The sequence below is a fragment of the Chanos chanos genome, chromosome 4 (assembly GCF_902362185.1).
Source record: "Chanos chanos chromosome 4, fChaCha1.1, whole genome shotgun sequence".
Lineage (NCBI taxonomy): Eukaryota > Metazoa > Chordata > Actinopteri > Gonorynchiformes > Chanidae > Chanos > Chanos chanos.
In genome coordinates this window covers 37,653,880-37,676,879 of record NC_044498.1, presented here as the reverse complement: position 1 = coordinate 37,676,879, position 23,000 = coordinate 37,653,880, and the positions used below count along the sequence as shown (strand labels likewise).

Genomic DNA, 23,000 nt, shown 5'->3' with positions numbered 1-23,000 from the left:
ATTGGGAGAGTCAAAATGGCTTTAAAAAGTGAATGACTCTGCAGAATAGAGACATTCAGAAAAAAAAGGTCTTAATTCAAACAGGGATTAAAAGCAATTTCCAGAACCTCAAATGGCGACATTAAGAGGAACTACTGCTAGCCCAGGGTGTTCCGGGAACTGAGTGAACCAATGAACTCCTATGGATTTTAATAATGACAACATTTCCAAAGCTCAGAATTCTCTTGTTTTTGAACAAAGAAGACCAGGGTTATTTGAGAACAACAACAATGGGGCTTTGGTCTAAACCCAGTCCCAAATGCAGTCCGCCGGGTTTCAGATAACGAAGACTGCCTGCAGCAGTCTCCAAAAAGCTCAGTAAACTCTCCCAAATTTGAATGGTCTGTGAAGCACAGAGCCGCACTATGGTTCTTATCCTTTATGTGTGTGTTTTCTGTGTGTGTCTTTAAAGCCCCAAGTGCTGCAAGGCTGAGTCACTGAGTAAATAAAATAACAACAACAACAAAAAAAAAAGGCCCTGACTCCATTCAACTTAGAGCATGAGATACAAATTTATTTCTGTAGAATGTCTTCTTTTGGCCCTCTGAGGACAGACACCTCTGCAGTGACTGCTTGCTGAAGGCTCACTTTTAGAAAACTGACCATTTTTTAACCTCATATCCACCGCTGCCTTTGCTCACTGCTTTTTTCGTGGAATTTGGGAAGAGGAGTACAAATGGAACGGTGGTCAGACAAAAACATAAGCAAAGGAAAGAAAAGATAAGCAGAGGGAAGAAAAGATAAATAAAGGAGAAGAGAAAAATGTTCATGCTGTCTCATGATGACTCTTTGAATCGAGTTCCTTCCTATGGGCCTCAGACAAACTGCGCCCTGCCAACACTTCTCTTCACACATTTAATTACACTGCTCTATACAAATGTGTGTATTCTTTGGCCTTTGGGTGTAATTACAGAAGCACTGCACAGTGGTAGTCCAAAAATGGAGAACGCCTTTATAAAATTTCAATTCAAACCATGGTCAAGTCCATGAGTCTTACCGTCCACTGATCCAAACTCTTTCTCATGAGCCCTGGTCAGAATCTCTTTGTACAGAATCTCGGCCTCCTTGTATTTGCCCTGTTTGAGAAAGCAGGAGGCCTGTGCAGGAGAGACAGAGTGACAAAAATCAATGCTATTCGTGTTTGGTTAACTGGAGGTCGTTTGATTGTACAGTGTATCCTGGGAGAGTGTGGATGAATGAAGCCACATATTTCCCAAGTGCGGTCGGGGCTCATGAACAAAGGCACATCGCCGTGCTACACGCTGTTCAGTCTCAATACGAACCCTCAGTCATTCAGAGTGTAGAACAAAACGTGTGGGCGACCCTGCTGCCAGCCACTGGAATGACTCTATGTTAAAGTCGTGCGCAAAAGTAAACTAAACTTTCTCTGGCCTTGAGCACTGAGTCACTTCACTGCTATGAAGAAAATAACTTCAATTAACCCAGGGTTTGGAAAGATATCACCCAGATAATAGCAACAGCAGCAAACTCTCTCCACAGAACATAACACAAAAGCCTGGTGGTGGTTATACAACTCTGGATGAAATAGAATGAGTCGATGGACTAGGTACTTTATCCACAATTTGAGAAAGAATAAGAAATGTCTTACAGCTGAAGAGATACTCAACTGCGGAATATCCAGACTGAAAACAGTTACCATGGTAATTATGGCAATGTTAGCAGTTCTTACGTCTGAAAAACACCACTAATGCTGAGAACTGAATTGATATTACGATCTGAATTCATTAAGTTAATTATACGCTGAAAGTGATTACGGCATGGATGATGCCCTGAAATTAGATTGCAGATGGAAATGGTAACAGACACAAACACAGAAATAGACTACTACACACAGAGGAGGTATAGCACGTAGAAATGTCATTTTGGCCAGGAACGTCTGTCCGGACTACACTGCCACAAACAGCACAATAATCCTTTGTGATAAAGCATTTCACTCACAATCCTGTTTCTGTTCTCCCATTCAAGAGCAGAGGCCAAAGATAGCTAGTACACACAAAGCCTATTGATGCGGGGCTGTTACCAGGTTGTTCTTGGTCTTGGCCACGTTGGGGTCGTCGGGGCCCAGTCTGCACTCATAGATCTCCAGGGCGCGGCAGTAGTAATATTCCACTTCCTCATATTTGCCCTGGTTCTGGCAGAGCAGAGCCAGGTTATTCAGCTGTTTAGCCACATCAGGGTGGTCCTTCCCCAGTACCTGATGAACAGACAAAGGATTGTTTCAGGTGAAAGCATATTTACTATGCATGTATGGCTAAACAGCTTGTATGTATTTTTTATGTATGTATTCATGTATTTTTAATCACTGGAGTCTTTGGTATAATATTTTACCATTAAAATCTCATTTGGCATGTCTAAAAGTGCATCATAATGTGAACGTTTTAGAGAGAATGTCTGCTTTTTTAGTGAGAATTTCTAAGGGTGCTGTGCAATTATTCAGTAATGTGATTTTTTCAGATCATTTGCTCAGCTCTCCTACAGCAGCCAGTCAGTAATGTGTGTGGGCGTAAGCTTCTGGCACACTACATCAAGACTAACACAATATTCTAATCCCCGAATCAATATGAACTATAGCTGTACAAGGTTCTAAGGCACTGATCTTCACACAATCTGTGCTTGTGTGTGTGTGTGTGTTTTTCCATCTCTGAACTGCTTTCAGATGAAGAGATGATATTTATCAATATTTCATGTTATTTAATGAGGTTAATGAGGTAGTGCAGTCTATGTCAAAGTCCTGGTGAAAATGTGACATCTGCATTATGAATGTAATCATGCATTTAAGGCAGTAGCAATCATGCTGATCTGCATGTCAACGGGAACAGAAGCATCTCTTACCTTCTCTCTGATCTCCAGAGCTCTCTTACACAGAGGCTCAGCCTCCTTGTACTTGCCTCTTTTCCCATAAAGCACTGCCAGGTTATTCAGAGTGGCAGCCACCTGTAACAACACATTTGGGAGCATTGTAAATCAGTCCACAGTGCACAGCTGGTACATGGAGCCCAACATCAACCAACTATTTAGATAGAGTCGTTTTAAAAGGCTTTACAGGGAGAGACAGATGCAAAACAACTGTTTTGTGTGCGAAGAGCATTACTTGCTCCTGTTTGATCAACCGGAGTGATTCAGGGTTCAATTTAAAAAACGAAACCAATCCCCCGAGTTCTGTCTGTGAAAGCCATCAATTTAATGATTTTTGCTGCAGAAAGAGCGTGGTAGTCTGAACTGCTATGATGAAGGATATTCCTGTGAGTGTGATCAATACAGGAAATCTATAAGTCCTTACAGTAATAAATCCTGATGGGACTGTTGGCAAATAATAGCCAATATACTGAAGCTTCAAGTCTGGCAGAATTTATTGGCTCTATGGCTATACAAGCAACCTGTATTATAACATGATGGGGAGAGGGCAGAAATATCAAAGAACACTCCCTTGGAGTCAACACAACATTACATTTCACTCATATCAACCGAAAGCTTTGACCACAAGTGCAGCTATTCACTTAAAAACCCTAAAAATTTTGTCTCCTTCAGTTACTCTTCTTTTAGTTACTTACTGCAGGGTGGTCTTTGCCAAGCGTCTTCTCTCGGATGGAAAGAGCATCATTAAGCAGGTGCGCTGCCTCTTTGTATTTGTTCTGATCCCTGGAGATGAGAGAAGCAAACAGATCTGCGATGACTGACTCTTAGTCAGGCCATTAAGCATCACTGAGACACGCTGATCACAGATAAGACCTGCACGTACATAGAGACTAATTCAAAGACTAGGCACAGCATCAGAGAAGTAACAATGCATGCCTTTGGGTTAGAGGAAATGCTAAAGAAACAACCAAAAAAATGTATGGCAAGAAATATAAACCAAACAGGTGACAAAGTGCAGACATAGCCATCTTTATCGGTACTCTTAAAAAAAAAAGGGGGGGGGGGGGGGGGGGGGGGGTGGATGTCATCACTGCCATAGAAAGAGCCAGAAACTCACCTGTAGACGAGGGCGAGGATGTTGAGCATGGTGGCAACGTCGGGGTGGTCGTGGCCAGAGGTCTTCTCCAGGTCCTCCAGGGCTTGTTTGCAGAGGGGTACGGCCACCTCGTACCTGCCCTGGGAGGCGTACTGGATGACCAGGTTATGGAGGGTCCTGAGGCGGGCTGGGATTTCATAGCCGCCCTGCTGAGCCGCCGCCACCGCCGCGCTGTTGTGCTGATGCTGCACTGTATAGTGGACAGCCAGATCAACAGTTTTTATCTTAGCTAACCAGCCGCAAGACAATCTGATTCCATCAACCACTAACCCTTCTGATGAGAGGAAATAAGTGCTTATTTACATGATCATATGCAAAATGAATGGCTCTGATATTGTGTGAAAATTTGTGTGAGGGAAATGGATTTATAGTGAGGGGGTAACAGCTGATGAAAGGGTAGCAGTGGAGGTACTCTTACTGCCTTGGGTGTGTTCCTCTTCATCATTAGGGAAGAGATCATCCAGAGAGTCTTTAGGTGGTTCACCGTCCTTCTCCTCCTGCAATGACAGCGTCACAAAGACGTGAGAAACCATCCGGACACCAGCTAATCCTGCCAAAGCAGGTCAGTCATAGAGCAGTGTCCGACAGACATTTTCTCTCCTTATGTGCCTTGTGTACTGATAGACAATAGACTTGTAGAATGTGACGGCCAACTAAACGAATTTGGAGCCAAGAGATTTGTCACAAAGATTAAGCTATCTTCAGATTGTGGCATAACATGCAGTGTGCTCTGACAAGTGTACCCAATTCATTAAGACACCAGCTGTGTTTTGGCACCTTGTCAAAGACAGTAGCACGTGAGACCTGAAACAACATTTAGCATTTGTCAGGTGAGAAACTGTAAACACGGTTATACCTTAAAAATACCTTCAAGTGTTCAAAAACATAAAATAAATAAATGTAAAATAAAAAAATAAATATGCTAACTGTTGGAACAACAGCACAGCTTTAAAAAAAAAAAAAAAGAAAGGAAAAGGGGGGGGGGGGGAGACATTGTTAAAAATTGCTTTGATGCGAGTTTCAAATACATAATGAACTATAAATGTTTAATTTCCTTAATATTTCTGGTGCTGTACAGACACAAGAGTTTTGAGGCTGGTTCTGTGGCAGCTTGGCAGCTTCTTAAAGATTTGAAAATGGCAGTAGAGAGAGCGGGGCCAGAGGAAGGGTCCCTGAGGACATGAGTGTTGCTGAGGCCAGCAGCTTTTCCTCAGCCCCTCCTGTTCCAGCCAGTTAGGGTTGAATAAGAGGCAATGACAGTGGAGCTGGGGGATTATGGCTGATAACATCATCAATCGCATCCTGACCAGGCAAGTTACTGGAAAAAGGCTGCAGGATATCCCAGCCTGTTATAAGGTCATAGCAGTGGCGTTCATTTAATTCCAATTTATCACACACTATGAGCCAGATCATTCACCAATTTACACCAGTTAGTGACGCAGAGTGAATCACAATGTTCTCAAGTCCGGAGGGAAATCATTCCCATTAGTCCTCCACAATCGTGTAAAGCACTAATGTACTGATGAAATAATAAACACAGTCATTTTTGTTCTAATGCTTGAACAACACGACAGTTTTCAAATAAATTTGGTGGCTTAGACGTTTATCAGGATGTTTTCAAACTGTAGTATTTAAAAAATACTGGTATCAATGTGCTATTGCACTGTCAGTTACGCACAACTTTCCAGCTTCAGCGAATCAGCTTCTGTTAGTGTATGTTTATGTTAAACCAACTGGACCAAAGAGAAAAATGAAAGAAAGTGAGACACAGGGAGGGAGTGAGAGTGAGAGAGAGAGAGAGAGAGAGAGAGAGAGAGAGAGAGAGAGGGTGTTAGAGCCAGAGAAAAAAAGAAAGAGAGAGAAGGAGCAGCATACCGAGGGTGAGACATCCTCGTCGTATTTCTTCAGCTGATTCATGAACTCCAGGTGTTTCTTCTCCTCCTCCAGCTGGGCCACGTTCTGCTCACTCTTCTGCAGTTTCTGCTGTGTGTTGGCAAGCTCATCCCTCAACCACTGGTTCTCCTGACACAGCCTGCGCACCTGAGCACGCAGCTTCTGCTTCTCTGACTCCACTGCGTTCAGGTGGCTTGACAGAGCCATCATCACCTGAACACAGAGCCACATGAAGGATCAGGGAGAGAGGGAGAGAGAGAGAGAGAGAGGAGTGACTAGTACATGTGAATCATGCAATGTGCTCCACTGATTTTCCCAAAACAACTCCTTACTCTTTCTTCTATTAACTTAAAGCTTATATAACCCAATGTTTAAGTGTACGGCATGCAGGATGGAGCTTTATCTAGACTGATACACTGGGCACTAAAAACACATTACATATGCAAAACTGCATTTCAGGTCACTGTATTGTAAGCTACTATTTCTTGAGCTCAGAATGTTTGAAGTATTTGTGAACTGCAAAAACGAAATATAATCATTCCATTCACTCTTCTTGTACCTAGATGGAATTTATTACCACACACTGAACAATCACAGAAAATGTGAGTACAAACTCACCTGAGCCTCGCCCAAGCCCAGCTCAATCATTTCCACAGACTTGCGCAAGAGATTGGATTTCTCATGGACCAGGTTGGCCTCCTCATCTTTCTTCAGGCACTTGATGGTCTCCAATAAACTGTGCAGAATCGAGTTGTGTTCATTCTTTAGTGCCTCCAAACCCTGGATCACCAGCTTGGTGTTGGAGATGATCTCCTCCTGGGACAGTTTCTCCAGCTTCTCTTCACGAGGGTACACCATTGTGGACATCTTCTATCAGAGAGCCAATATGCTGCTAAACAGAGAAAGGACACAATATGTCACTCATTCAAACTAAATTCATTTGCCTGTGTGTGGCAACGACCAAAGACATCAGGTCAGTCATGCTAAAGTTGTCCCAAAGACCAAGACGTGAACAAAAATGTAGACCATCTCTAAATCCATTTTGATTAGGAGCTAAAGCATGAAATCCAATTCCAGGTCCAAGCGCACAGACCAATGGATCGGCAAATCTTTGGACTGTTAAATTCAACCAAGCTTCTGGGGAAACACAAAGCTGTATAATTTTCTCAACGACAGTGCTGAAAACAAAACACTGCAGAACAAATGTAGAGTGTTACGGTACCATAACAAGTCTCACCAGTATGTGTGACACACTAGTGACTGAATCTTTTCAACTGGGTGTGCACCCACCCAGTGGAAACACAAGCCTGCAGTACATCACCACTCCTTTAAAGGGCCATTATAGAGCACAGCTGATAGTTTCACCTATAGAAGTATAGCATGAAAACAGCAGTAAAGACTCAATTCGGTTGCAAAGGAAAGGGAAGAACCATTGAATTACTATCAATATCTTTAATATTTTGGTATCTGAAATATTAAAGACTGAAGCATAAAGAACAGAGAATGATTTTCTGCTGACAGCAAAATCTCCACAGAGCATGAGCATAAAGTCATGTCATCACTGGTGAATATTAGTCTCGGCGCATTAGTCCACACTGAAGACTAAATATGCATGAACATATTTTGGCTTGTCTCTTTCTTCAGCAGCTGCTGGTGCTGGAGAGCATGTACAGACTGGGTTGGCCTGTGGGGCATGAATATTAAACTGTCTGTCTGAATGACATCCACAAGCCCAAAAGACAGGGCGTGTGCCCATGCGGAATTTGGACAGACACTAACATACAATGGCGAGGGTGTAGCAGGCATTTACTCAACACAGCTGACTGTAATCACAGCCACCTAGTAACGCAACACACAGAGATACACCCAAGTAAAAAATAGTCCACATCACAGCCTTCAGAGATGGAAATGAATCTCGTCGTCTTCACAGAACCTTTCAAAAAGAGAGCTGAACTTTCTATTACTACAATTCCGACAGAGGTAGCTCAAGTCATTCGTATCCAGTGGATTGATGACAGAATCAAGCATGATAGCATATCCATAGTATGGTTGAGTTGATAATGAAAATAGTCATGTATTCGACTAATGCCCCAGAGAGCTGAAACTCATTAGCTTCTCTCCAGCTCTAAATGTGTTTAAAAGTGATTGTCTGCTGTGTTAGCTGAGCATAAAAATCTCAACAGGAGATCAGTGGGAATAGACCAAAACAAAACAAAAAACAAAACAAAACAAAACAAAAAACCCCACTCAAAGCTTAGCAGCTCTCATGTCTTCAGAAGAGAGGGGAAACGATTATGCTATTCACGCATCAAAAAGTTCCTTTCCATTAGACCCATGTGCGGCCTCATGTGATGAGGGGGGTGTTGGGAATGTAGGCTTAATGGAGCTCAGAGATGTTGGAAAAGGGAGGTAATGAGAACAGATCCGGTTATGAAGATGCCAGCTGAGGACCATCTGCTTTCACATACATTTACTCATCTCTCTCTGCAGTGGGTCTCTCCATCCATTTCTCTCTCTCTCTCTCTCCCTCCTTTATGCTCTACCGCTCCAATTTATTATGGCACCATATCCAGTTTCCATACTCAGCTCTAGATCTCTACATCACTGCCTGACAGCAATACAGTATGGTCCAAGGACCAAGGCTGCACAAAGCAAGTAGCTGCCAAAAATACATAACTCCTTTGTAGGTGACAGGAAGGACAGAAACCTTGGTCATCGTCTTCCAGGAACACAGTGACACATTCACAGTGGCTTGCAGTGGAATTAGGGCATCGGTTTCCGTTGGTTATTGTCCCGTTGTCAGTGATCAGTAATGACGGCATCCACATAAGCAGTTTGTGAGGGAGCTTTAATTGCAATGTGCTGGTGGGCTTTTGAAATGTGATTGATGTGACAGATTTAATGCTAGTCTGGGAGTGACCATATGATGTTTACCATGACATCTGGCACAGCAGTCAGTCAATGATCACCTAATATATAATAGTCAAGAGCTAATTCTGAGCTAAGTCTTCATAAAGGAGGGTGCCTGTTAAAACATGGCTGAAGCCAAGTTCAAAAAAGACTACGGGTGACACACAAAAAAGTAATCATTATTCAAATAAGACAATAACAACAAATGTCAATAGGGTGGGCCTATCCAGACAATCTCATCCATAATTCACCAGGCAGGCTAATATTCTCATTAAGTTATTCCGTTTCTGGTCCCATGCCATCTGGGGCAAAAAAAAGAGTTGGCTAATTTCATTAAAATGAAGAATACTGGAATTGCAGCGCTTTAGGCTGATATCATTATCAGTCTCTGCAGCAGTTCAGCATTTTATTAGGTTGCGCGTCTCTCTCTCTCAAATAAGTCACCAAAACTGCTCTCAGAAAGAACTCTCAGTTTGCACACATTTGCATTTTGAACCAATGAAACCTTTTTCTTCAGGGATCACACAAAGAAAAGTATCAGTTCGCAACAGGGGGATGGACGCTCTGCATTCCAGCTCTCCATTTCAGGAAGATATCCATGGCTTTCAGCCATAAAACCTTATAGGACTTTCAGAGAAAGCAGTGAGGCAGTGACTCATCATTTAAGCTCTCTCCATCCACATAGCATGACCAGACCAAAAAACGCCAGACAGTGGAAAGGCCAGTATTGATTTATGGACCTTCCCATTTTCCTTGGTCTGCTTAGATTGATTGTAACAATAGTCTCCCCAAATAACTTCTGAAAGCAAGTGAGAAGACTGTACTCATATTCAATCTGTGTTAATGCTACATGGCCCTTTCCTTCTGAAAAACCTCTAAATAAAAGGCATAAATCTCATCATTTAAGAAAATATACCCTGTGATACATTAACTGATCAAAGCTGTCCGTGGTCCTCAAATAACTACAGTGAAAAACAAGCTTAAATCTAATATTTCACACTGATGACTTCATGAACCAATCTGGTATCGTTTAAGTATTTTAATTAAAAGAAAGATGAATCACAACCAGCGATGCTGCTACTGCAACAAGCAAGGCAGTTCACTCACCATGCAGTAAGGAGGTGTCTGTAACAATAGCAAATTAATAGCTTTCAGTAATAAACCCTGTGATCTTCACCTCCACTGACATGCATATAAACTCTATCAGTCATGGGCTAATACGTACCATTTGATGCAAATAATGAGAAAAGAGGGGAATGATAACACATTTGACAAACAGTACCACACTTTAAGTAAGGACTCCATGCCTTAGATATAGCCTAAGATAAAACTGACAAACCTGTCCGGATGACTGATGAGAATTTGCTGGTAAGTCGTGTCAGATTAGCTGTAACTGGGGTGATGTGTGTAAAAGTGAGCATGAGAGAATTCACGGCGAGACATGTGGAGACTGATTTTCACAGATGCCTGATTCTGTATTGCACAGACAGCGTGACGCACTGATAAACACCAAAGTTAAGAAGACACCACACATGGACTAAGAGCAAACCTGCAAAACCAGCTCTCCCAAAGCCAGCTACACTAAGGTGTCAGCATTTCTATCTGTTCTCATGATAAGAACAGGGTCAGACAGTAATATAATCCTCGTAGAATAAAAAAAACAAACAAAACAAAAACAAGTCTGATTAAGTCTACATAAATCTTCTGCACGAACAGGGAACTTGATAGAAAACACAAAAGTGGGGAAAAAAACCCCCACAAACTTCTTGTTTTCTAAAAACTAATCCACAAGGATGAATTCAGTCTGTCATGACAGGTACAATAAGGCAGTGATAACACTTCAGTAACAACTGATAATGATTCATGTTGCTGTTTCTAGGGAAACCGTTTAATTCCAACAACTGAGGGGAAGAGCTGGAAGAGATTCAAAAGAAACTCTTGACAGAGAAAGACACTATTAAAACTCTAAAGCAACTCGCAGAGCTGATGATCAAATGTCTTCCACAAACACAAACATCCCCACTGCACTTCTGAAACTTGCATAAAATCCTTCCTCTGTTTAATCCCCTTCAGTCAGCGCATCAGAAAGCTTTCTCTCGCTCTCTCTCTTGCTAGGACTAATGCAGCACTGAAAATAAGCTCTCTGGAAGATCAAACGCGCCAGCAAATATGACACTTTAATACTCTCGACACTAAACAGGGTTTGCAAAGACTGCCACTCGCTGCTTCAGCTTTCTACTTTAAACAGAGTCTGCCTATGCAGGCAGAATGCCAACACAAACAAAAGCAGACCTGAGTAGTCATATCAAGCGCCTTAGAAGGAAGGACAAATAACCTAATTGGTTCTGCGTTGGCTCTCACCCTTTTAGGTCCAACTCATAGATTAAACGTTCATATTACACTCCAAATATAACACGGCTCAGTCACAAGATAACGGTTTCAAGGTCAAAATTAGCTCTTTCACCAAGGGAGCCAAAAAAAAAAAAAAAAAAAGGTGAAAAGACTCAGAATAGCTGTCCTAAAAAGTATCACTGAGTTCTATAAGAGGATTATGAAAGGCTGATGCAGGGCCTTGTGCATTTAAATACTCTGCAGAATGACTTGGCTGAATTTTCATGTTATTTTCATAAAGAAATGAAGTGATCTGAAGGACCTGTCAGACGAGCCCACATGCGGAACAGAGTGCATGAGTTGTATCTTTTGTGATGGAACTCAATGCAGATGACAAAAGAGGAACAATGGGTGTATGTTAATAAAGGAAAACTCCCATGGGGATATGTCTGAGGAACAAAGACACAGAGATCCTAACTGTTACAAATGCTATCAAAAGAAGCCTAATCTGTCAGTGTGGCCTATAATCAAAGCTTATTTCAGGGGACAGATTTCTTCCCTGTGAAACTACTCAGTCAGGGAAGCCCTTACTGTGTCACTATAAACGTATAATTCATTTCATGCACAAACAGAAAAAGCTCTGTGGACAAAGTCTATGAAAAACAACTGCCTATGCCCAGGTTTAAAGGTACAAAACAACAACAACAACAAAAAAGCTAAGAGTAAAAAACAAACCAAAACCATGCTGCATGTGTGCAGATACAAAAACACAGAAATTCCACTCAGTCTCAGAGCATACAGGTACAGACACGAGCCAAGCCACATATCTGATAAAAGGCCGCTGGCGAAAAGCGCAACTTGGTTTAGCCTACCTCGGCATCAGCAGCCCTGTCTCATAGCCAAGCACACGAGCTCTGTGACACAACAATGACTCCTGCGTCAGCAGCGCCCCAGAGCCAGTTACCGTAGCAACACCATCCAGTGGCAGGGCTAATCCAGATAATGACCTCCTTGAATAGGAGATGAAATCTTGAGCAGGGGTTGGATACAGGGCTGCGGGTGCTGCTGCAGAGAGAGAAAGGAGGAGATGCACGCGTGGATATGACCTTCCCTCTGCTCTCTACAGAGCCTAACTCAGCACGGAGTTATCAGAAGGCCTGCCCCGCCCACACAGGATGGAGAGAGGGAGAGGGAGCGGGTGAGGGAGAGAGAGAGTGATACAGGGAGGGAGAGAGAGAGAGGAGCAGAGGTAGAGGGGGAAGGGAGAGGGAGAGGGAGAGGGAGGGGAACGCATATTTAAGCAGAGCCTCTGCAGAGGCCTTTCAATGACACTGAAAAAGAAACTCTATTGACAAACACACGCACACACACGTGTGTACAAACTGTTAAACTCGTGTGTAAGACAGCACACAAATCGGTGGCAGGTAAGCAGAGTCAGCATGGAGCCACTCTAGCTCTATGGCCCAAGCTGGGCTTTCACGAAAAGCTTTTCCCCACCATGCAGGGAGATCAAACCCACAGTCAAGCTAATGGCTCTCCTATTTCACAGCAAATTACCCCTTAACACCACACAACCATTTCCCCGTCGAACAATACAAGCTGAGCACAGGCAAACAGCCACCCAACAGACTAAAATGGCCCTCACTCCTCCAAAGCCGCGTCACTGTTGCATATTTGTAGTCATGTAAAATAAACTGAATAATAAAGCAGATAAAAAGAAGGGCATAAAGTGAGGCAGTACACTCAGAGACTTTAAATATGAAATATAAATGAAGCTGTTTAAGCACTGCAGAAAAGGATATGACAAGTTTTTTTATCTGCAGAAGTACCATCTAATTGTAAAGGACTTACCTTCCTGTTTGTTTGTTCACACTCTTGAAGTTTGCATATTCTGAATCATTTTAAAAATGTGAATGAGTTATTTTAGCTATTTTCTACTGACCTAATATCCCTTCCCAACTCACTTTGCAATTTGATGGAGCATGAACGCAAACCTTGATAATACTGAAATTGTTATACAGGGCTGTATAATTTTATGAACTGAATATAATCAGAATTCTAACCACAGATGTCACAAATGCCTCCCATTCTAGAACCATTCAGTGTCAGAATAAATGAAATGACAATGTGAAAACACTGAGAATGGCCATTCTCAATCAAACTCACGGACAATTACAGAGTTGTTAGAACAGAAAGACAGAAATATTACTGTATTCATATCCAAGTACATTAGGCAATAAGCAAAAGAAAGAGCATGGATGTCACAGTCATAAGAGAAAGCCACCACAGCCTTTTTATTGGTAGTTATCAGAAGCACCTTCCCTCACCAAACACATTACACACTGCCCGACCAATGCGCTCCACACACACAGCACAGAAAAGACTTTATGCTCAGTGCCTAGGAATATAAACACATTTAAACAGCAGATAAGGCAGTTTGGACAATAGGCTGTTTGAGAGCACGCCACAGAGGCAACGAGCAATCGGCTCAGAGAACATGATATGATGTGGGGCTAGGACATTACAAATAAAGACCAGTGCAAAGCTCTGAGATGATTATATAAGTCAAAGAGCCAGAGGATCAGTCTGATGTGGTAAATCCATCTCTCCACAGAGTGACTGGCAAGGCTCTGCTGGTGTAAAGTCATCTGACAAAACTGGTTCTGTCATTGCAGGAAGTGGTGTTGCACCGACTGCATTTCGTGACAACGCAACTGATGCCAATGCTTTAGACTCCCGCTGATCAATAGCAGATTTCTATTGGGTGTCTTTTTTTTTTTTGGCAACTGGAAGCTGTTGCCAAGAAAGTGACACTTTATATCAAAGCCTGAGCCTATGTCCTTCTCACCCTGCCCGCCCCCATATCCCCCTCCAGGCAGCGATGTTCTGCATCTTTCCTGACCCCTGCTTTGACCCTTCAGCATGGTCTCCACTGCCCATCCCCCCGAGCTATCATTCTCCTTATAGTGCAATGGCACCCCTCCTCCCACTCATCCCTTGTTCATTTGCACCCCAGACAGACTCCCACCACACACACACACACAGATTTCACACAGGACACTATGGAGGCTATGCAAGGCTTTAAGCTACATCCATCATTCTGTCCAACCAAAAAGGAACAAACAGGAGAAAGCTTGTTTTCCTGTAGGCTGGACACTTTCTGTTAGGTCTGCAGGCTGTGTTTTCTAACCTTCTCAAACAAGCAAAACATTCTGCGTGTTACAGTTTGCATGACATCACGCTTGTCCTTATGCTGCCCCTGTTTGGTGGAACTTTGCAACTGTTTCCAAGTGGAAAACACAAATTAACACTCTGGATATTATTCCTGAGTAAATTCTTCAGAGACACGGTGTATCAGCGTATTGAAAGGTCAGCGGAAGTCATGCATACTTTGCTTTAATAGAGGAGAAATGAGAAAATCACAGCTGTTTCAAAGACACGCCGCTCTTTTATCAAAACATGTTTACTCTGTCGTCAGCACCATAGCAGCATCAGATCTCCGTGGCATTTCCTGTGCACTCTCTCTCTCTCTCTCTGCCGCTGGGCATTTCAAAACCATATTTATCTCCTTCTCTCCCCTCCTTTCCTGGATCATCTACAGGCTGTCTGTTCTACCTCTTTTGTCCTCTCCCGTGCCCTGTGGGATGGAAGAACCACACGGCAGCAGACACAAAGACAGCAGAGCAGAGGGTGCGGCCGGATGGCTGGACAACCGAGAGAGGAAATCAACATGACACAGGTCCACTTCATCATCTGCCAACACAGCCCACAAACACCACCACTGCCTGTGTCCTGACTCCACAAACATGGTGGAACACACACACACACTGTACAGCCACCGTTGATGCAGTCACATATACACCTACTCACACTAAATTTAGACACAGACTGGTTTACATATATATTATACTGTGAGTGACTCAATTTGCTCAACATGTTTGAAATTTGCCTATAATACCAAACATGCTCTGGGTAGCTTTTTTGCATACTCATATGGAGAAACAGAGGTCTCAAAACATTTAACAGAGAGAAATAATTCTAGTACTTTTCATGTGGAACAAGTCTAATGCCTTAAAACTACGCTGCTGCACGGGTGTCAAAAACTTTGCCCGTTCTTTGACTGCACAGTTCCCAGAGCATGTCAATTACACGGGAGTTCAGTGACTAATGCTGGTCATTTTTTTTGAGACTAATGGATTTTAACACCATGAAATGCCAGCTATTGTTATTTTTCATTTGATTAGACGGATAAACCAGCGAGCTAACATGACACAAGGGCTCAAAAAGCAGTACAGACATAGTGATGCTGCATATAGCCTATTTTATGATACATAAAATACACACTCTCCTTATCCACAACTGCAGTCATGTCATCATTGTGTGGGCAATATCCTCCTAAAGAAAATCATAATGCATAATATCCTGAGAGTATATGCGCCATAGGTCTATAAAAAGATATCTGTCCCATTAAATTACCTTCAATCAGGATGATTTTTAACACTCCACTGGGAGATTTACTCGGTTCATCACAGTCCATGAAAAGGTTAAAATTCAGGATCAAAGTGTAGACGGAAGCACTATATTGATGCATCCATTTATTTGTATACTGAAATCGGATATTTGTTTTAGACTCATTGACGAATGCACACAATTAATTTACAAGCCTAAAATTCAACTAAATAGAATGAGCCAAGTGCAGTAATCCATAAACTTATGTAAACACCAGTAAATCTAAAACCCCATTCTCTCTCAAGGATTCAAGTTTGCCTTAAGGGCTGTCTTGACTGAACATATCGAAGCGTCCTCGAAATGCCTATTCACACTCTCTTGGTATCAAGATCAAACTGCGGTTTAAAGTGAAATTAGCAAGTTGATGTTTCAAAGGCACAACAAAGGCGCTTTCATCATAAGATCTTTCACCGAACCGTGCCATTCCTTCTAAAAGAACACTGTCATAGTCTGAGGGCAATCTATTGTTCTAGAAGTCCCCCAATTGCCAAATTGATGTAATTAGTCAACAATTATCTTGTCTAATTGGGATAAAAACAGTTGCTACTCCACATGCCCTAAGCAACTTGCTATGCAGGTTAAATGCCATACTTCACACACCTCTCTTGACAACTTAGATTTCGTCCCAGGGTAGCGAATATTAGCTGAACTCAATACCTGCACATTTTGCCTTGCTACATATCATGGCATGTAACAACCAGGATAGAACCTATAAAGACGAGGTGTCATTCAGAGATAGAGATGTCACTCGGCCAAATGATTTAGCTTGCTGAACAGGGAGGAACTTCACGGAACATTTGACGTACTATCAATTGCAAGTGACTGAAGCTAATATGGCAAAAGTACCTTGCTTGTACATGGCAAAACTTATATATTCGTTTCACAATTTTCAACCTATAAGACCAACATCAATAAAACTACCCACGACGGTAACCGATTATGACAGAACACTAGCCGACATCAGGTTAGTAGTTAGCTCCAGTTGGAAAATAAGTTGCTTGACAGGTTAGACTAGCCAAAGCTGAGAGTCTGGTGAAAAACAAAAGAAAGTCAATAGAAATTACATGAGTAAGGCTGACAGTAAGTTCTAACAATCATATCCGATATTAAATACCTCAGAAGTCATTTCAAAAGAAAATTTCACTTACATATATGTTAGCGCTACCATCCACCTAGTTGTCTTAAGCTATGCTAGGTAGCAATTCAGCTAGGATAATTTAAGCTAGCTAATGCTAGCTAGCATGACATCATAGTTACCTCTCTATCGGTGTCCTCCGCTGAAATGGGCGTGTTATAGGGAACCAACCTATTTCTATCCAGCAATAGTTAGTAATTACGCTGCCAGATATATCACGTTGCCATTTGCTCACTAGCGAGCTACTTCGCTAAAAGAAAGCACGCTTAGCTGATTACTCCGACTGTAGCCACGAGCCTGACTTCACACAAGCTTGTGCAGCAGTAGTTTTGTAAACGAACAGATCTACATGAATGAAATAACCCTTCTTTCGTGAATATGTGTTTGTTCTAGCCGACATCAGATTCCTATTAAATTCATTAGTGCACGTGCAAAACTAAAAATAAGATTTAGACAATAATAATAACGTCGTACCTAAGACCCCAGCCCCCCGACCTGCTGCTGAAGCCCCTTTAAATTCAAGATGTCCACGATATGAGCAAAGATGTGTGTACTCCCGACAGACATTGCGATGGAGTATAAATGACGTAATTATTGTTTATTCGCTTATCTCTCTTTTGTTAATTTGCCAGAGCGTAGGGTTCACTTACAAAATGCAGTAATTGGTTGTTGTTTAATAGGTATAATATTTTCGACAACATTTGATGATACGTCAGTATTTCGATAACTATGCAGGAATTCAAGGATACCCTCGAACTCAGTGTACGTGTTTTTTTCTTGTGAATAAAAATACAAATATATGCAGAAAAAAACGAGAAGTATATCCGGAGAGTACGCGGTCTCACGTTAACAATTTCATGTCATATTCATACACTGGATAAAACATTACAGTGACGGGATTTTTGCTCTCCTCGTTTTCACATTGTTTTGTGGGAAGGTGTTGTGTGCTACTACTCCAGCACGTTAGGTGGTAGTAGTGATTGTGTTCACGTTTATTTGCAGAGAAGAAGCGGATAACGATGTCGTCAAAATTATGCGACATATCACGCTACTGAAGGACAAGAGTGTTTCTAAAATTTAGGGGGAGAACAGTATGGTTTAAAGACTGCAAACGATAAGGTATATGCGCATGTTTTAATCTCTGCGGAGAGCAACGAACTGAAAAGATGAGCGACATTTCAGTTGTTCCTCATAATCATGCATTTCAGTTTTCGTTTTGTAACGTAGCGGATCAGCCAAGCTTCATTTAATGAAGTGAAACTGAGATGTCATTTTTTCTCGTACAAATACCTGTCTGCATGAAAATCCAGCAAATGTAGATAGTTTCCCTAAGGTTTTCGCTGAAATCGCTGTACTATATAACGATTTGGCAGTAAATTATCTACAATAATCTGAAGTTGTTTCAGGTAGTCATCAGGAGTGCTATTTATACTCCACATGTTTTTGGTACTGTTTTACGCCTAACCTTAGCTCACTGTCAGACGGCTTTTATTGATTTATTTTATTTTCAGTGGTTCCTTCAAGCGCCAGACCCGGTTTAGGAGCTTTGACATGGCTGTCTCGGCACTCTCTCAAGCTTTGCGATCGTTATCCCTGGTCAAGGTAGGCCTCCAGGTCTGCTCATCAGAAATTCATCTGTAACTTTTTGATAAAATATATCACATTTTTAAACGAAATAGTTCTCTTTCTGTGTCAGCAGACATTTAGCAACATAGGATTTAATGCTCCAACCGGCTCGAACTCTTTGCTGCGCGTGTCCTCTAGCGGCAGTTGTTCACTCACACTGTGGCGAGGCTTTCTCACAACAGCACCGTTAGAGCAGAACAGATCGCTATGGAAACAGGCAAAGAAGTACACAGTACGTCCAACTGGCGTGAAGAAGACAGGAGGCAGAGACTACACTGGTGGGTATTAATAGCATGCTTCATAATATATCATATGTGGTAAGTGTGTATTTGATTGTGAAGATCAAAATATAGATTTATAAATATGATGTATTGCTGATGGTTTTGTTAATGTGAGTGTGGTTAAGTTTGTTTCTGTACATGGCAGGTAAGATTCGCAGACATGGTATTGGTGGAGGACACAAGCAGTTGTATCGGATGATCGATTTCCAGCGGCTCCATTGTGAAGAAAATAAAGGGCAACCAACATTTGAAGAGAGGGTCGTTGAGGTGCGGTATGACCCATGCAGGTAGGTGACCTCTGCCCTCTGACCTGTTCAGGAATGACATTTGATCACTTCTCTAAAAGCAGACCAAGGTACCATACAGAAGTATTTGAACTTTCGAGATATCTGAAACTACATTTCAGTGGTCATGTATTTTGAATGTAACGTCATGGTTAACAAAAACTGTTGCTTTGACAGATCAGCTGATATCGCCCTGGTAGCTGGAGGAAATCGCAAGCGATGGATCATTGCTACAGAGACCATGCAGGCTGGAGACCTCATCAAAACATCTGGGGTTATTGGACGCATGGCAGGTGAGAGCTGGCCTCTCTCATGATTTGATCATACATAATCACGAAAAGGTTATTACATGTGTTTACAATAAAGAACCAGTGATTTCTGTTTTACTTGCACTGACTGAAAAATATTAAATATTAATCTGTCTACACAGGCACTTGTAGCGGTTGTCTATGTAACATTCAGTGTATCAGAGATGAAAACAAGTTTCATGGTATTGTCAGTTGAGAATTTACATTATGCTCTGTTGCAGAAAGTGTTAGAACAGTATGTAATCTTTATTGCAGCAGTAAACAGTCGAGGCTTAAAACCTTAAAAATGTAAGCAGCGGCCGATTAATCCTGATGTCACTGTTGACAAGGATGTAAAGTGTACCCTGGTTTTGTCTTTTTCTCCACAGTCTCAGCCAATGAAGGAGATGCCTATCCTCTTGGTGCCTTACCTGTAGGCACACTCATTAATAACCTTGAGCTTTATCCTGGTAAAGGAGCTCAGTATATAAGAGCTGCAGGTAAAAAGCCCCATTATTCAGCATCACGTTCATGTATTTACTTGTGCTAAATCCTGGGGTAAATCTTATCTTTGGATTTGCTTTAGATAATCATTTGTCATCACCCTTAAATGGTCTTTATTTATCACATTTCCAGCAAATGTTGTTTTGATTTATTTCTACAGGAACCAATGGAGTGCTACTGCGTAAAGTGAATGGAACAGCCATTGTTCAGCTTCCTTCAAAACAACAAATTCAGGTAAGACTCTCATGTCCATCCCAAAACACAATCCATAAGAGTTTTCAGAGCAGTTTAAGTTCTACTGTTTTAATATTTATGTGCTGTGTGTGTGTGTGTGTTTTTAAACCCAATAAATAAGCAAGATCCTGTGAAGGCCATTGATAACAGAATCAGTTGTACCTGATGTTATGCTGATAAATTGTGTCAAAATGACGTGGGAGTTGGGTTCTCCATGCATAACGTTATTTCAACAGAAATGCTTGTCCTCTAAAACCCTGACAACATCACAACACGTCTTATGTATTCCCAGGTGCTGGAGACGTGCATGGCCACCGTCGGTCGAGTTTCCAATATCGACCACAACAAGCGAATCATCGGCAAAGCCGGCCGCAACCGTTGGCTGGGAATTCGGCCATCTAGTGGGCTTTGGAAGAGAAAGGGAGGTTGGGCCGGACGCAAGATTAAGCCTCTGCCTCCTATGAAGAGCTACGTGAACCTACCCTCTGTTTCTGCTAAGGCGTAGAGACATAGTCAGCCTGGCATCAGTGTGAACGCTCGCTCATACAGACAGATTCAGCAGGGTCCACTGGCCTTGTCATCTTTCAGTGACCTGCTGTGGTACAATTGTGTTTCTCATTTGGAAGCAGAAGGACCTGGATACATATATATATATATATATTTTTTTTTTTTTTTCCCAAACATGGGATCCCTCTGATCCAGTTTGTCTATCAGTTGATCCAACACTTGCATATATGTAGAAATGCTGGATATATCAGTGATACAGTTTTATAGGCCTCCATGAGCAGAAGTGAGAAGCCCTGTCTTAGGATATTCTGTCTTGTGAAGCAGTCTTTATTTTAAGGAAGCACTGTTGTACTGATATATTAATGCTCTATAAAGCTGGACATTTATAAGCGTTTGTGAAATTCTTCATAGTCTCTACGATCTCTAGCATTACTAATGAACTGACTGATCTGTGCCCTGTGATGGACTAGTGACCTGTCCAGGGTGTTTCCCCACCTTTCTCCTAATGAATGCAGGGATAGGCTCCAGCACCCCCTGCGACCCTAATTAGGATAAGTAGCTTTGAAAGTGAGTGAGTGAGTGATCTATGACACATTAAGAAGGCAAATCTTATAAGGAAGGTTAAAAATGTTTTATTAAACACAGTTGCTTGTGAGCATGGAAAGAAAGAAACAAACAACAAAAAACAATACAAAATTCCAATATATATTTACATCTGTGGTAAAACATGCAATGCTTAAAATCCTGTTTTTTTTGTTTTTTTTTTAGTGGTAAGTTTAAAAATACTGCAATATAAGTTAAAAGGTTTTGTGCAAAGAATGCCTGCTTGTATATCTCTAGATGAAAAGCAGGCAAGCTCAAAGATTCCAATAATTTAGCTTTGTGGAAATTTGCCCTTTCAACAGGCTAAAGGGTTTACTCTTGTTCTCTTTTCAGTTAGTATTTTACAGTCAAGCCACCTAAAAGGAATATGTGCATGAAAAGAGCCAATGAAACCAGGGACGTATTGTTTACAGAAAACATACATACTACACTTCCAAAAACCAGACTGACAGCATACAAGACTAGAACATGGACGGAGACATTGTTAAAGGACTGTTCAAACATGAAGAGATTAACTGACAAGAAACACAAGGCTTTGGAGTGGTCATATGATTCACTCCCGTCCAAAAAAAAAAAAAGTATTGTAGTTTAGCAAAAGATAAAAAACAGAACAAAACAGGAGTTCTACACAAGCATGTAGCAGAACTGACATCTGGCTTATGTTTAAACTTAAATATAAAGTATTTGTAGTGGTTTATAGGATTAAATGTAAGAGAGCAGACTGAGTAAATAGTTGATGCAATCTTTACTTCTTTTGTGGTGTCACTACTGTGACAAAATATTGACTGACAATGGGAATTCCAAAATAGGTGTTTTAAGAAAGTGCACTGCAGCATTTTAAAGTTTCACTTCGGTTTAACCTACAGACGCCCCCCCCCCCACCAAAAAAAAAAGCTTGTGGGTAGCAGTATGATTTTTGGCATTAAATATTAGTGATTGTTTTCAGTTTAGGAAAAGGGTGAATGGGTTCATTGTGCTTCCCTTTTCTTAAATGTTCTGAATAAGTTAAATGAAATGTTCTTGTAAAGTAAGTCCAACATAATCAATCTCAGAACCATAACAGGTCAGTTTTCACAAAAGGTAACTCGTTTATGCTTTTGACTCCATGGTATTTCCAATGCAAATATTAAAGCTGGCAATGTAGTCAGAGACTTAAAGTTCTCAATCAACATAGGAAAAAAAAGAATCTTAATTTACTCCCTCCAATGACCAATACATTTGATGTTGAAATCATTACCACAGTCCTGCAGTCCCTGACAGCCAACAAAAATGTAAGTTCGGATACTATTTAGAACAAAACGTAGTGCACGTGTAGACATAAACATTTTAAACTCATATTGCTCTAAAAGGCATTTCACTTCAAAATAGCACCATAAGGAACGGGCATGAAGAAGCATTATTTTCTGAAGAAAATGCTAATTGTATATCAAATAGATATAGGGATATGCCTTTTGCCATAACTTATTAAAATGACTGCAGTCAATTCACAGGTAAGTTCATCTCAAACTTGAATGAAGAATGGCGAATGGAAAAGCCTATGACAAAATACATCGTGACACAATTTGAACACAATTTGGCTCTTTTAAATGTTTGAAAGTGAAACTGAGAAAATCATGTTCAAATATACAGTTTCTTGCAAAGGATTCCTAAAATTCAAAATGAATAATTTGCATAAATTGTTTCATACATCATATTTTCTACAATGTTAATATAATTTCAAACCTTTCTTAAAGTAGTCTTTGAAATTCCAAATGAAATGCATTTTGTTTGATGACTTAAATGTGTTATGATTGCAGATATGAAAATATAATGTGGTTGTTAAAT

At 41.3% G+C, this 23,000-nt stretch overlaps 2 protein-coding genes across 3 annotated transcripts in view; one reads left to right on the top strand and one right to left on the bottom strand.

Annotated features, from left to right (window-relative positions):
* klc1b (kinesin light chain 1b) overlaps positions 1–17,379 on the bottom strand; it is a 29,181-nt gene extending 11,802 nt beyond the window's left edge. The window contains exons 1-9 of the mRNA XM_030771577.1: positions 17,325–17,379; positions 6,584–6,857; positions 5,948–6,178; positions 4,491–4,569; positions 4,034–4,262; positions 3,612–3,699; positions 2,893–2,994; positions 2,081–2,254; positions 1,037–1,136 (exon numbers count right to left, since the gene is read on the bottom strand). Coding sequence (XP_030627437.1) covers positions 1,037–1,136; positions 2,081–2,254; positions 2,893–2,994; positions 3,612–3,699; positions 4,034–4,262; positions 4,491–4,569; positions 5,948–6,178; positions 6,584–6,832 — 1,252 coding nt within the window. The 5' untranslated portion in view covers positions 6,833–6,857; positions 17,325–17,379. The remainder of the gene's footprint in view (positions 1–1,036; positions 1,137–2,080; positions 2,255–2,892; positions 2,995–3,611; positions 3,700–4,033; positions 4,263–4,490; positions 4,570–5,947; positions 6,179–6,583; positions 6,858–17,324) is intronic.
* A 507-nt stretch (positions 17,380–17,886) lies between these two features.
* mrpl2 (mitochondrial ribosomal protein L2) lies at positions 17,887–20,695 on the top strand. 2 transcript variants are annotated; one of them, XM_030771959.1, is made up of 8 exons: positions 17,887–17,969; positions 18,362–18,452; positions 18,550–18,754; positions 18,903–19,044; positions 19,219–19,334; positions 19,718–19,828; positions 19,993–20,066; positions 20,359–20,695. In XM_030771959.1, the coding sequence occupies exons 2-8, from the start codon at positions 18,402–18,404 to the stop codon at positions 20,569–20,571; spliced, it is 912 nt and encodes a 303-aa protein (XP_030627819.1). In that variant the 5' UTR covers positions 17,887–17,969; positions 18,362–18,401; the 3' UTR covers positions 20,572–20,695. The 2 variants fall into 2 exon arrangements, with proteins under 2 accessions (XP_030627819.1, XP_030627820.1); XM_030771960.1 differs by having other exon boundaries at positions 18,362–18,464.
* The last annotated feature ends 2,305 nt before the right edge of the window (positions 20,696–23,000 follow it).